The sequence below is a fragment of the Lissotriton vulgaris genome, chromosome 1_1, assembly GCF_964263255.1.
Source record: "Lissotriton vulgaris chromosome 1_1, aLisVul1.2, whole genome shotgun sequence".
NCBI lineage: Eukaryota > Metazoa > Chordata > Amphibia > Caudata > Salamandridae > Lissotriton > Lissotriton vulgaris.
Genome location: NC_141685.1, coordinates 2,022,345,171 through 2,022,360,654, shown reverse-complemented (window position 1 = coordinate 2,022,360,654; position 15,484 = coordinate 2,022,345,171). Strand labels below are relative to the sequence as shown.

Here is a 15,484-nt window from a genome sequence, read left to right as displayed (position 1 = left end):
GGCGGTGTGTTTTGGTGCAAGGCAAAGTTTAGAGTCGACATGGCACACATTCCTGTGTGCCATGCCTACAAACCACTCCTCTGGCATGGGTAAGTCACCCTCTAGCTGGGTGACCTATTCCAGTGGTGAGGGTACTGGTGCATGAGCCCTGTACCCCTGCAGTGTCTAAGTCCATCCTTAGACATTGTAAGTGTAGTAATACCATAAAGAGTATATGGCCTGGGAGTTTGTCTTTACAGGTGATTCAAGCTCTGATAACAGGCGATTCAAGCTCTGATCATATCCAGGCTGGACTACAGGAACAGGCTCTATCTTGGCATGCCTAGCTATTTCCTGGACAAGCTTCAGCTTGTCCAGAATGCAACAGCCCGTACCATCTTGGAGCTCCCACGAAATGCGCATGTGTCCCACCTTTTGAGGAGTCTTCAGTGGGTCCCTGTAAGGAAAGAATATTCTTTAAGACTCTGCTTGTTACACAGAAAGCCCTAAACATAAGATTTCTTTCTAAACCCCACATAGAAATCTTCGCTCCTCTAATCTGCTACTAGCCAATATCTCCTGTTTTACAAAGACTAGGTCAAGAGGTAAGGCTCTCTCCTACCTTGAACCCTTCCACTGGAACAAAATGCCCCTCCATCTGAGAAACATTGGACTCACACCCGTTTAAAAAAAAAAAAACTGAAAACTCTCTTTGCCCTAACCCTCTTCGACACTGCTACCACTTAGCTTTAGAGCCAGGACACTCCTTGGATCTGCAGTGCGCTCTATAAGTATCCCCACATACACATGAGGTGCCAAGCCTCCTCCACCAGGATGGACAGGGTACACGAAGGAGAAGCTTCAAAGGCTTGCTGCCTTTATGAGCTACCCCGGCCTTTTGCTGCTCCCAGCAACTGGCCCCCACTGGTTCTGACCCCCACCTTGGGTGGGAGAATCGTCTGGAAAAAAAGTTAGGAGAGGTGTGCCCACCTTTGCCAACCCCACCCCTCAGGTGGGGGAGTCGAGGTGAAGCACAACACTCAGTTCCTGCCATCTTGCGGATGGGGAGACCCAGCCAACCAGAGGGAGGCTTATGCCTCCTCACACTGGAGGGTAGCATGATAGGGGGTGTACCCACCCCAAGGAAGGGACCTATTGGTCCCGACTGGTACCTGCATGTAACACCCCTAAATTTAGTATTTAAGGGCAACCCTGAACCTTGCTTCCTTATACTAGAGTCAACAAGAAGAAACAAGAAGAAGAAGGACCGAACAGCCACGCTGAGAGACGAAGAGGAGGACACCAACGGACTTGGCCCCGGCCCTATCGGCCTGTCCCGACTTCGTACTCCTCCAGCAACACCTCGGTATGTCCTGCAGCCAGCAGCCCCCAAAAACCAGGAGGTCCTACTCTGCTTTTGCAATCCAAAGACTTTGTCTCCTGTGAGCATCGGACTTGCTCAAGCCCAACCGTCTCCGACTCTGTGAGTGCCCCACCACTTAGCACCCGGTGCCCTGAGCCCAAACACGAGAGGCCCAACACCCTAAGGAGGTCCCCCGGTGATCCTGGCCGGGTACGTGACCCCTGAATCCCCACAAGTTTCTAACCCAAGCCTGCAGACATTATCTTGTAGGTCCCCTCCAACCGCGAACAAAGGCGACACTTCGACCATCTCTCTGACCGAAGCGGGCCAAGGAGCCCAATCGGCAACCGCCCGACCGACTCTGTCTACGAGCACTTGCGTTCACAATCCCAAAGACCCCATTCGCCGACCCAGTCGATGACTGCCTCCCAGGAACCCCGTCCGAATCTGTCGCTTGGACCAAGACCAAAGGTCTCCGCTGAATTCAGACGACCACAACCTACAACCGGCCCCTTGGCAGTGTAGATTTTGTGCTGGCCATTGGATCCTTCAATGCTAACCTCGACACCAGGAGCTTTTTGTTCTATCAACCTTGTGGCCTGCTCGTCCGCAGTCCCCAAACCAATGACCTTGCTTAGCCCTTTGGCTAACGTGTGGTTCCCACACTCTCTACCCGGCCGCCTCTCTGCCGCTGGTGGTGGGAACCAAGTGTCCAGCTGACTGAGCTCTACTCACGGACCGTAACCCCATTTTTGTTCTTTCAGGACTAAGCGGGTCTCATTAGTAAAACTGTAATTGTATTATAAAATGCATTAAATTCTTTCCCTCCTCTTAGGAAATTTATCTAGGGATACATCGCTGAGTAAGAAAATTAACTATAAAGTAATTTTGGCTGCTTATTGCCAAAGTTTACAAACCTGTAACAGAAGCCAAGATAATGTTAGATGCATATTCATGATACCTTGCCGTTGAGAGTAGGATTCTCCTTATGATTTGGTTCTAATAAAATTACCCTAAATAATATTTTTATACGAATAAATTGGTTTGAACTAAGTCTTTGAGTGTGTGACATCATTTCTTGGCTGAGTATATACAATAAATGCTTAGCACTGCCCTCTGATAAAGCCTTACTGCTCGCCCACACTATCACAAATATAAAATAAGGTGTTATCTACTTTTATCTCTGCCTGCCTTTGGGGATCCATTGGACGCTGTACACACTATACCTTACTTTGGTATAGTCTATACAGTGCCAGCTTCCTACAGTTGTGAGTAGGGAATGGAATAGGATAGACATCTAACTACCTGCTCCTCAGAATTTTCTTCATCCTGGGAAGAAATCTCTGAAAGAAAAGATCATTCGATCTGACTGCTTGAGGAATAAGACGTCTGGTAGCACCCAGGAATTGGAACAGCTCTCCTAATCTCAACAGGTTAGCCTCTTGTTGTTGCTACCATGACACAAAAGGCAGAAGAGCTCCCTGCTCTTAAAAAGACCTAGATGATCACGTATGACTCAAGCATGAATGAGCTCTTTCTTGAGAGAGACCTGGAGCCCAGAAGTCTGCCCGGTAGGTTATAGGAGACCACATACTGTAGCAGTGACTTACCCATAACCAAGACACATTTTAGACTTTTCATTGTAGAATGAAACTGGGGCAGGGTGTCATGTCCCACACCCGGTACTGTGACTGAGCCCCTAGAAAAGGACCCAGAAAGCGGAGAGCAGCAGCATGAAAGATTACTGAGTGTCCCTCTGAGCTCCCAGCCTCTGTAAAGCAGAAATATGTATTTGCTAGGAAATATACTTGTTTTCTTTTCTTGTGGTCATTTTTGGGTAATACAGATAGACTAATAGTGACATGTAGATCACTATTGTTTCTCTGCTCATTCCTTCATAATTATGCTTTCATGTTTTGAAAATATAAATCTTCAGTTCCTCTTATCCAATTCTAACTCAAATCAAAAGAAGCTTTATTCGATTGTAAAATTGTGCAATCATAAAAGCAGTACATACATCTATATAATCAAAATGACAATATAAAAAATGTAACTCCATTGGTATCAATCATATATCAAAGTTAAAAAGACATAAATATAGTCGGGGATAACAGACTTGAGATCCACATTCAATTAAAACACTAAGCTCTTCATATAGGCGACCATCCTTTTCAAAAACATCACAACTTTCCAGATCATATCAGCATTTTCCAGGGTTTGCAGTGCAATATACGCAGGTCGACAAGTCCTAAGTCCCATCATTTTTAACATTGGTTGAATCCACACTTTTCTAATTTCAGAGTAAAAACCCCAAAAAAAGATAACCTGGATGGTGGATTGATATGAGCAATCGTCGCAAGGACAAGCTATTAGAGTGCGACTTCAATTATTCATATTAGGAAAGCTAGTGAGTCTGTGAAATATACAGAGTCGAAATCTTGTTAGTAAGAACCTATCGGACCCTGCTGGAACTATGGCTACATAGAGCTGCATTTTAAAAACACTTAGTCATTTGGTTACTACTACCGAGGGTTTAAGACTTTCCGTTGTCAGCCTTATCATTTCCAGCATAGCAATACCTTCTTTTTTCAGTACCTTCCTGCTTACTGAGTGCAACGATTCAGGGTCAGTAAAATACTCAGGATGACCCAGATTATGCATACAATTAGAAACGTAATGAATCCAGGGAATCCTTAAAACTTTTTTCAATTTTAAAATATCCTTTAAAACATCCCTATTTAATGTGGGTTCTTCTTTAGTTCATACACGATGCCACAATAAAATTGGCTCAAGTTTAATGATGTCAGTCAGATCTGTGAATCCCAATTCTGAATGACATATATAGGCAAGTGTTGTTCTTGGTACAGACAACACTTCTAACTCGTTTGTGTCTTTTTGCTGATTAACTTTTGCTTCATCTTAAGATACTGGATATGTATTGTGATGTATTTGCAACTTTAAAATTGTTTGGTGCTACTTGACCTTAATACATTTCTTATGAAACTGCCTGCTGCCTGCGCCCTAGTTACCAAGAGCTGAGCAGAGAATCTGTTATAGAAATGTGTTGCTCCATACCAAGATTGTGTTTATTAAACCTGCAGGGTTAACCACCTTCCAAATTAACAACGAACTGTCATGACTGCAGACGTGGTTGGCATTTGAGCTCGGACGATGGTTGGCAAAAACACAGATCTCCTACCACTGCGCATGCGCTAGATCAAAGCATGCGCAGTACTGAAGAAAGAGAAATTTAAGCCCGACCAATGCTTACGGACTTGCTTCGCGTTGATTAGCCAGGTTCCTGATTCCGTTCCGGGTCATTTGTCGGCGTCCGAGGAGATAAGAAATTTGCGTGAAGCTCGTTGGTCTGCGGCGGCTTGTATCGTGAGTAGACACCACGCGCGAGAGTATTTCACGGGTTTAGTTACTGCTATTACGCCCGCGTATATCCTCATCCTACGTTTCAGTAGTATTTGGTCTTGATTCCGGCCACCAGCCTTTAGCAGCGCTATCGTTTGGTAATATTGCAGTATGTTTGTTCGATTGGCGCTCCTGGTTGCGCATTTAGGCTTGATCCCCGATGTGAAGTCCTCCTGGAGTTTTTGTTTATTTAAAGATTACTTTAGGGAACGCTGAAGTGAAAGCTTTCCTCTGAGAATTATTGAAGAGTCTGTGACAGGATAACAGACTTTATTGAGAAACATAGTCTGATCCATATGATTTAGGAATACCACCTTTGCGTGTTTCCACATTAGTAACATGTTCTTTGAACCCTATCTTCTAAGCCTCACATATTAACGAATTATGAATTTTCAAATTCACATTAATCTGAAGACTCTGGTATATACCTTAGTTAGGAGACATAAAACAGAAAAAGAGATTCCATATTTACAGCACCTAAACACTGAGGGAGAAGTTTACAACAGTACCTACAACACTGAGGAAGAATCTGACATTCGATTATAGTGAAGATTGAGGAATTCTTGTATTTCCCTTCCGACCCTTGTTTTGTTTCCCTCTTTCCCCCTTGTCACCCTCACATGTATCAGTATCTGAATCTGGCATGTGTTGATGACAGGGTGAAGTTGAGGGCTTAGCTTCTGGGATCACGACACTCCTGAGGCAACAAGACTCGAGCATTACACAAACTTTCTGGCAAATACTCAGTATTGGGTTTTGTGTGGCAATAATGATCTCCTCAGGGTGTCATTTTGCACAAGAATTTGCTTATTCTCAGGTGCCGTTTGCAGCAAACCAGCCCTTTCAGTTTTTGAATTCTCCACATCACTGATAATATTGCGCACCTCGTAAACTCTCAACAAATGAACAACCCAGTCCTTCAACGGAGCGTATTCCATGAATAGTGGAGGGACTGAGTATGCCACAAAGAATATTGCGAGTGATCGCTTAAAAAAGCTTAAGGCTCACTTGTTTTCATGACCCCCTAATAAAGACAACTCAGCACCTCGAAATGTGTTCATGAAATATGTAAAATGTGGTTTAAGCAATCACCAATTTCATAAGGAATATTGCAAAATTGACGAATGTGTTTTAAGACAGGGAATGAAATTAAAAGATTAAGCAGTAATGAAGGATAGAGTTGTCCATTTGCAGAGCATACCTTGAGGTTGTGGAGGTAAGGGAGCATTGTAATGACCTTGGAGTACGGTGTTTTCCTCCACTTGTTACTACACTGTGACACAAGCTTTACCAATAAACCGGCAGTGCCGGTCTCTGAAAGTGGTGATTCTTCAGACCCTAGCAGAGTATACAAATAATACTGCCATAAACAACGTTAAATATACAAATCACACATTGCTGACAGTTACTAGACAAGGCAAACAAGAAGATGTACACATTTTTAGATTAATTTCTACACTTTGTGCAACATTAGCATGTACAGTATCGCTAATTTAAGTGAAACAACCATGGTTTATTGGAAACTATAAGCTTACTGCTTGCATGTTGAAGATAGTCGTCTGTGAAATAATCATAGGCCAATAACGAGTATATTTTTCCAACTGATCTTTCGCTCTATCCAACGGAATTTCCAAACTTCCATCAATCTTGTACCGAGCATCCAAAAAAGGCGCTAATCTGTTTTCTCTCATGAACTCGCCAAAATCCTATTGATTAAGAAATATAAAAAACTGGAGGTTAGGACTCTGACATGTAATTAAACTTGTCAGATTAATGCTGTTGTTGACTTAGTGGCACTTGCATTAAACAGCTATGTGTATCTACAGTTTTCTAAAATTATAAATTTCGATCATATTTCACTTTCTTGTTGAAATCAAATTGATGAAAAAAATCATGTAATGTGCAGTCAAGTTTATCCCGGTTGGGCTAGTTCAGTACACATAGTTACTAATCATTTTTAAGCTACTGGTGTCTTCATTTAGCATAGTTAAAGGTTCATTCATCCTACAGACCATGTCCAATACAAATACATTCACAATTAAGTCACTAGCATCATAATATGAATAAGCAATAACAAGCACACTAACTAATCGTACCGTTATGGTAACAAGGTTACTCCTAGTCTTTAGGCTCTTGGCCATTATCAACAGGATAATAGCCTACTAATTAGAGGCAAGGCCCATGACTGCTTAAAACATTGTAAACTTTGTGCACTGGTGCTGTGCAGTCATCCTTTCTGGCGCACTGCACATTCTGGCTTTTATTCAAGAATAACCAACCTCAACCCTTTTTTAAAAAAAAGTATGAAGTCAATTTGTGGTTTTGGACGATGTCGCACGGGTTGGTGGTAGGGTGCGGTAATAGGACAGGGCCATTACAGGGTCATCATAAATGTATTTTGATAACACGGCTGTACTCTAACTCTTTACCAGCCTCATCATGAGGGCAGAAAGATCCCACAGGATTGAGGAGGCAAAGGCCCTAGGCAAACACTTTGAAAAGAGCTTCTTGACCACATTTAGCATTGCCCCAGAAAGAAGATTCAAGGACGCAATGTCTGTAGAATGCCCATGTGAAGAAGACCGGAATCTTCTTGTCAAGTCTTGGATATAAGCAGGCCTAGTTAATGTAATCAAAGCTACCTTAGCTCTGGGGGAGTGCGCTTGCCAAATAAATGGAGGTTCAGCCAAATACGGGATATCAAAAGCTAATTAAAGAAAAGGTAATCTATCTGACACAAGTGGCGTCAGCATTCAAATGGCCAGCATTATCGACTTCAAAGCTCACAAAAAGTTTGTTGGTGTAGTGCAGTGTACTGGACTATTAAATTCTTCAGTGGACGCGGTCTATACATTTTTTGACATATGTGTGACCAGCTGAATCTACCTGGTGCACATAGGTCCTCGACCAGACTCTAACTAGACTGAAGAATAAGGTTTTACATTCAACAGCATCTTATAACATGAAACTAGTCTCCTAAAAATATTATTTTTTGGAGGGTGCTAGATTAGCTAAGTCTATAAACAAGCTGAAAGCTGTGTGCTCTTCAAAACCATACTCAGACTTCCATCGTGACAAGGTGATCTGGTGAACAAGTTATAGGTTTGTTCCTAATTTGAATGAGGAAACTGTTACACCCACATTTTTTCCACATCTACATTTAAACAGCAGGCACCTAATTTCATGAAATTTAGCTTCTCTGGAAGATCATGCTGACAGCCTGAAGACTGTGTCTTTGTTGTTTCTAGAGAGTCCTTAGATAGAGCATAAGGGAGGAAGGTCATTGTGTCGCTCCTAGGAGTCCCCCAGGACCTTGCGAGTTTTGGATGACCTAAACTGAGGGATTGGTGTCCAAACCGACTCTGGACACCCCCACAGGATAGTCAGCCGTTAGACCAGCTAGTTCTACAGTGCCATTGCCACTCCCCTGTATTCTACAGTGGTGTAGGCAGTTTCTGGCAACCACTGAACAGGACAACCATGATTCATCAGGAATCATGGAAAACAGTACAGTACTTTTCACTCAGTCACTCGTGCTCACTTATTCTCAGGAAATACACAAAATGGCAATTGGGACGTTTTCAATAAGTAGTTAATGGTCGAGCAACAGTCTTGTGTAAAACATATGTGCTGTGACAATCAGGAGACAGAAGCATACAAAAAAGATTGCTAAGAAGATGAACATAAGCAGTTCAGATAAAAAAACAGTAGCACTTGCACATTCCAAAAATGTGTGCCCTAAGTAAGTTGGCTAAATGTACCTAGCCTAAATCTGTATGCGAAGCATGGATATGTGCATATGTGTATGTAGCCAAGAATCCCCTCGGGAAGCTCCAAACCCCTCACATGATGGTAGAGAAAGAAGGACACAGTCTCTGCTTCGAGGAGGACACCCCGCAAGGGATGTCAGACCGCTGCGTGTCCAAAATTCAGCATGCATGACCCCGTCTCAGGTTGGAAGGAATTCTCTTCTAATTTGCAGGGGGGAGTGAGGGTATTTTATACTAAAGAGGTCTCTACAGGGTTTTTCTAGGAGCAATGTTTTTAAAACAATCATAAAGGTTTTGAAAACAATCACCAACGTTTTTCCAAACAAATGTGATCATGCACAGCTGCCTGTCGGCCAAGGATGAAAAGCGTGTTGACCTTTTTTACAGAATAATTCTGCCGTATACTAAGAGCCTGGTGCCAAGGACACAGGAGCAAGCTACTAGATAAATGGTCACCTGTTTGGAATCGTTATTGTCATGTGGACAGGACCATGCATGTAAAAAGTGGTATACATGACAGGACCAGCGTAAAGGACATGACACCCACTCCTCATCAAAAGGCCAGCAGGATCAGCTAGATAATGATAAAGCTAAAGCAGGAATACCATAAAATCATGTGTAATTAGTACACTAAAAGCACTTTAAAAGCCTGTTAAAATGTCTGTAAAAGAAACAAATTCAAAGTCGAAATAATCCTCTATCCTAAAAAACGTTCAAAAGGCCCTCTAGACTGGTATATGTGCTTATAGTTACACTGAGCACCTTGAAAGCCATAGTGCTCAGTGAGAGCAGAAAAGGAAAAATAAAACAAAGTCATTGTTCGACCTTCAATTTGGAAAATGTTAAAAAAAAGCTGAATAGTTAACAGCACAGGAAAGGCCAGATTGTTTATGAATCCTGTGCTGAAGACTCAACATCGCTGAACTTTGCATCCGCAGATGACAATCCCTCCAGCACTTCCAGTATGATGTCGAGTGAGCAAAGTTGGTCATCTCTAGTTCCCACAGAGGAAGAATTAATGCCTGGAACCGATGCCTGTACGTCAGGAGCCGAGCCGATTTCCCTTCCAATAGATGTTGAAGCATCCCTTGTAGGCTCTAAAAATGCCGTCACCAACATGGGAATATGCTGTGGACAACTGTACACATGGGCCTGCAAGGGATCTAGGAGCATGTCTATGTCTGGTGGCACAACCAATGGAAGTGTCAAACACAAGTCCAACATGCACTCAGAACCACAGATCCGGGAGATCGCCTGGATGTGAGAGCCGGTCGCCAGTTGAATAACACCGGGGCCGCAGACCGGAAGTCGTCGGTCGGGCCCTGGTACGGATCTGCGGCACCCAGCGCCTGACGGAGAGTGGCGGCGGCACGGTAAACAGTGGTGTTGACCCCCGCTCGGCAGCACGTTTACGAAGTGAGGAGATGCGGAGGGGGCGGCAGAGAGTTCTTATGTTCGCAGAGTGAAAGTGGACGTGGAGCGGTGGCTCAGAGGGTGCGACGGAGGAAGATATTGAGCACCCACGGTGCTCGAGAATAACAGGCTCCTATACAGCAGTCTTGGGTGTCAATATATAGGGTAGGAGGGCCCCCCCCCCCTGCAACCTAATTGAGATGCCCCCGGGCAGCAGCGCTAGATGAGGTGGTGCTGGGGGATGCCGGGCCCGGGAGAGAAGGCGAAGCTGCGCCCGGGGCCCGTCCTGGCTGAGTGATGTTGGTGATCGACCAGGGCCCCTGAGACTGGGACCCACATCTCTACTGATCACTGAACAGGCCAGACACCGAGGTCATCAGGTCCCGGGTGGCTAAACGCAGTGGCTGTGGGGACCCCTGAACATCCTTCTGTGGCCGTGCGGGCTGGCTCGCCCGGAGTGGTCCTGGACGTGGCGATCTGAGGTGGGCTGGACGGTGCAGCCCTCGCCCTGTGCCTCCCCCGGGATCGTGGATCTGTTTTGTTGAGGCCTGGATAGCTTTTTGGGTCTATGGCATTGCAGCTGGGCAGGTTGACTTACCTGTTTTGGGGCCACATTGACTGGTAACATCACTTGACTGCCCACTCCTCCCGGCTGAGTGATTTGTGCGCTGTTGTTGCATCGACGCAGAGTGAAGTGGCCTTGGGTCCACAGAGAAGGCACTCGAGATGGCGTCCAAATCAGAGGGTGACAGACAGCAGTCAAGAACTTCTAAAGGGTCGCAACAGGTCCAGACTAACAAACTTGACCGGTACACGATGCCTCGGTGGTCACCACCGGATTCGAGGCGTATTCAATCAATCGGAGGCCCGCCGGCAGAGCAGACCCTAATTGACATGATGGCGGCGATAGCTGGTGTGAAGACCTCCCTGGGTTCTAAAATGGAGCCACTGGACAAGAAGTTGGATGCGGTCACTATTGAGGTCAATCTCATACGTGCTGACCTCACTAAGGAGAGTGAGAAAGTTAAGTCTCTGGATATTAAGACCGCCAGCTTAACAAATGACGTTGCACAGCTCCAGCAGGAAGTGCGATATCTTAAGGCCTCCGGCGCCTTGACCAATTGGAAACTGGACGAATATGAGGTGAGAGCTAGGCGCAATAATGTCCGCATTATTGGTGTCCCCGAGAGAGCCGAGGGGCCGGCCCTGGACCTCTGTCGAGGATATCACGCTTAACCATCTAAAGCCCAAGGGGATGGGCTACTTCATCACGATTGAACGTGCGCACAGAGTGCGGGGGGGGAGGGGGGAGACCCAACCCGGGAGCCCCCCCTTGCCCAATGATTGCGAGGGTGCTAAATTTTAGGGACGGAGACGCTATCCTGCAGGCTTCTCCATTCCGGGGTCCCCTACGATATGAAAATGCTACTGTTTTTTCATAATCTTTTTCACGGATTTTACCCAGAATGTGCAGAAACAGCGCCAAAGTTTCCTCGGGAGTTAAGAAGAAACTCAGAGATGCAGGACTGAAATACGCAATGATGTTCTCAGCCTGGTTGAGGGTAGAGGCTGACGGGAGGTTCTGGTTTTTTGACGTCCCAGAGGTGGCTTCTGATTGGTTGGAACGTCCCCTGAGCTAACCGGAGAGACAGGACCGTTATGGAGGGGGCGAACTGCAGGAAAAGGAATGAAGGAGACCGCGGATTGTCCGTGACTTTTAAAGAGTCAGGTAGTGGGTTCAACCCACATGTACTGATTTGATCTTGCTCCCAGGACTCAGGGTAGAAACGGACACAGAATGGGTTCGCTTTTTCATAGTGGTGGGGGGGTGGGATGGGGGAGTTGGCAGGGTCCGGACCTCCTCTCCTCGTAACTAACTTTAGTTAGTTGGGTGGTTTTGGGCGACAGGCACACTGCGAGTTGGGGATGGGCGTTTGCCATATGCAGGGGTGCAGGGCGGGGTGTTGGAGGGGGGGTGACTGAGATATTAGGTTTTGAGATTTTCACAATGTTGTTTTTTTCTTTTTTCTTCCTTTGTGCATCAGGTGACAACGCTAAGTTTGTATCGTACCCATACCAGATAAATGTCAAATGTTAGTGGGGGATCGGGGATAAAAGTGCTAAGTTGGAATGTGAACGGCCTGGGGGATAGGATCAAAAGAGGGATGGTCACCCAATTGATTAGAAGACACTCCCCGGACTTAGTGCTATTGCAGGAGACCCATCTGATTGGAAATCGATGCATGGCCCTTCACAGGGGGGGGGTTACAAGTTAGTGGCACATGCTGGGTTCACCGCGGGGTCGGGGTCCTGTTGATGAACTCCTTTCCCCTAAGCATCCAAGCTACATGGTCGGACCAGAGTGGCCGCTACAATGTAGTGTCGGGCAGTGGGAGGGAAGACAGTCACTTTCGTGTCACATCCTTATAAATGTAAGATCCATGCCCAAACATAAACACGAAATAGAAGCACTAGTAACTAATAATAAGGCAGATTTAGCTTTCCTAACGGAAACCTGGGCCTCCGAAGTGTCTGGGCCTGACTGGAACTCCTCTGCACCTGCGGATTATTCTGTGGTACATGCGGATAGATCTGGTTCCACGGGCGGGGGAATAGCTATTATTCATCGTTCGCATTTTAAAATTAGCATTCTCCCGCAAGTTGGACTAGAGGTGTAGTCCTTTTCTTTTACTGTCAAGCTAAAGAACCAAACAATATTCACTGGTGTTCTCTTATATAGATCCCCTGGGCCTAGAGGTCCCTTTACGAAAGCCCTATTAACATATCTGGAATCTACCCTAGACCAATCTACATTCACGGCACTTGGCGATTTCAATTTCCACCTCGAGGAGAATAACTCGGTGGAAACATCCACTTTAATAGAAACTTTTTCTAGTTTTGGGCTGAACCAAGTGGTCGTGGAGCCCACTCATATAGCAGGCCACACGCTCGACGCGGTTGTTACCAATAACAAACACCTAAAGGTCACCTCAGTTACCCCAGTTCCATGGTCCGATCACGCAGTTATTAATTTCAATCTTAAAATAACCCTTGCAAACATTAGGCGGAGAGACTTCTCCCTTCCTACAAATATCCGCCCATGGAAAAAGCTCATAGCCACCCAACTTACCAACACTTTACTAAGAGATCTTCCTTTAGTTGAGAACTGTGACAGTAATAAAGGAGCTGACATTTTTAACCTATGGATTAGCCATGCGGTGAATGAGCTAGTCCCGGAGGAGACTAAGAAGCCTAGGCAACGCTCGGCCACCTCACAATGGTATACCCCAGAGGTGAAGTTAATCAAATTGAAATGCCGGCGCCAGGAAAGAGTTTGGCGTGCTGACTACAGCCTGCATACCAGGAAAGAGTACACAGCTGTACTACAGGAAAACAAGATAGCGATAGTCCAAGCGAAGACGGCATTTTATTCTAAAAAAATCCTAGAATCATCAAATTCTTCCAAAGAACTGTTTAAGACAGTTACGCACCTAGCCAAAACTCCCAGGGACACTGTCTTCGTACCCGATCAGGAGTTTGTGGAAAATATAGCTCACTTTTTCCAGCAAAAGGTTCAGGCAGTCTATGACGGTCTTCGCTCCTCACAAGCTAGAGCGGTTAACTCACATACAGCTGACTTGGCACCTTATATTTCCAACTTTACGCAATTTGCACCATTAAGTGACTCTCAGGTGGCCACTCTGCTTTTGCAGACCAATTCTGGATCACCATTGGACCCCTGTCCCTTTATATTGCAGCAGGTCCCAGAAACCATCAGTCCTGTTCTCACCCCGCTTCTGAACACCGTCCTAAGTTCCAGCTGTTTCCCCGGAAGTTGGAAAATAGCATGTATCAGGCCTATTCTTAAAAAGGAGACATTGGATCCAACAGAATCCAAGCACTATCGACCAATATCCTGTCTCCCCCTTCCGGCCAAAATGCTGGAGAGAGCAATGAATCAGGAGCTAACCAATCACATAGAAAACAATCACCTTCTAGACGAAACTCAACATGGCTTTAGGGCCTGCCACTCTACTGAGTCCGCTCTGATCATAGCCACAGAGGACATTCGCAGGACCATGGATGACGGGGGTAGAGCCGCTTTGATCTTACTTGATCTAACAGCGGCATTTGACACCATTAAACATGGGGTCCTACTTAATAGACTCAGGGCGCTGGGCATTAGGGACACCGCCTTAGCGCTTTTTGAGTCCTTCCTTGAGTCCAGTGTACATCTGATCCACTGGGGAGGCCTCCAGTCAGCAGAATTCCATCTTCCATGTGGCGTTCCGCAGGGTTCGGCTCTATCACCGACCTTATTTAATCTATACGTCACTCCCCTGGCTTCACTAATAAAATCCCATGGCTTGCGTTTAGTTTCTTACGCCGATGACACTCAATTAGAGGTGGCAATTGCAAAAACAACAAGTGATGGACTGAATGTGGATCAATGTCACACACTCCCCCAGTCAAAAGATCTGGGCCCAAATCCATCGTTTTTTTGCACTCGCTATAAGTGTACTGGGGATGCCCAGACGTGGGTCCCAGGCACTCCACACCACTGGAGTCAAGCTAGCCGGGCTGATGAGAGGTGTTACCTCGAAACCGGTCCGGTCCTCGGATGCTTGATTCCGTTCTGGGAAGGACATGGCTTTTGTAGTTCGGACTGGACTGTTCCCATGGGGCACAGGGTCAGAGCTGATTTGCATATCGCCATTGTCTAACCCAGGGTGGTGTGGAGTGCAAAAAAACGATGGATTAGGGCCCAGATCTTTTGACTGGGTTGAATGTGTGACATTGATCCTCATTCGGTCCATCACCTGTTGTTTTTGCAAACTCGCTATAAGTGTACTGGGGATGCCCAGACGTGGGTCCCAGGCACTCCACACCACTGGAGTCAAGCTAGCCGGGCTGATGAGAGGTGTTACCTCGAAACCGGTCCGGTCCTCGGATGCTTGATTCCGTTCTGGGAAGGACATGGCTTTTGTAGTTCGGACTGGACTGTTCCCATGGGGCACAGGGTCAGAGCTGATTTGCATATCGCCATTGTCTAACCCAGGGTGGTGTGGAGTGCAAAAAAACGATGGATTAGGGCCCAGATCTTTTGACTGGGTTGAATGTGTGACATTGATCCTCATTCGGTCCATCACCTGTTGTTTTTGCAAACTCGCTATAAGTGTACTGGGGATGCCCAGACGTGGGTCCCAGGCACTCCACACCACTGGAGTCAAGCTAGCCGGGCTGATGAGAGGTGTTACCTCGAAACCGGTCCGGTCCTCGGATGCTTGATTCCGTTCTGGGAAGGACATGGCTTTTGTAGTTCGGACTGGACTGTTCCCATGGGGCACAGGGTCAGAGCTGATTTGCATATCGCCATTGTCTAACCCAGGGTGGTGTGGAGTGCAAAAAAACGATGGATTAGGGCCCAGATCTTTTGACTGGGTTGAATGTGTGACATTGATCCTCATTCGGTCCATCACCTGTTGTTTTTGCAAACTCGCTATAAGTGTACTGGGGATGCCCAGACGTGGGTCCCAGG

At 46.0% G+C, this 15,484-nt stretch overlaps 1 protein-coding gene across 1 annotated transcript in view; it reads right to left on the bottom strand.

Moving 5' to 3' along the window:
• Window positions 1–15,484, bottom strand: part of INTS13 (integrator complex subunit 13) — a 397,661-nt gene that overhangs the window by 143,419 nt on the left and 238,758 nt on the right. The window contains exon 12 of the mRNA XM_086920218.1: window positions 6,298–6,468. Coding sequence (XP_086776344.1) covers window positions 6,298–6,468 — 171 coding nt within the window. The remainder of the gene's footprint in view (window positions 1–6,297; window positions 6,469–15,484) is intronic.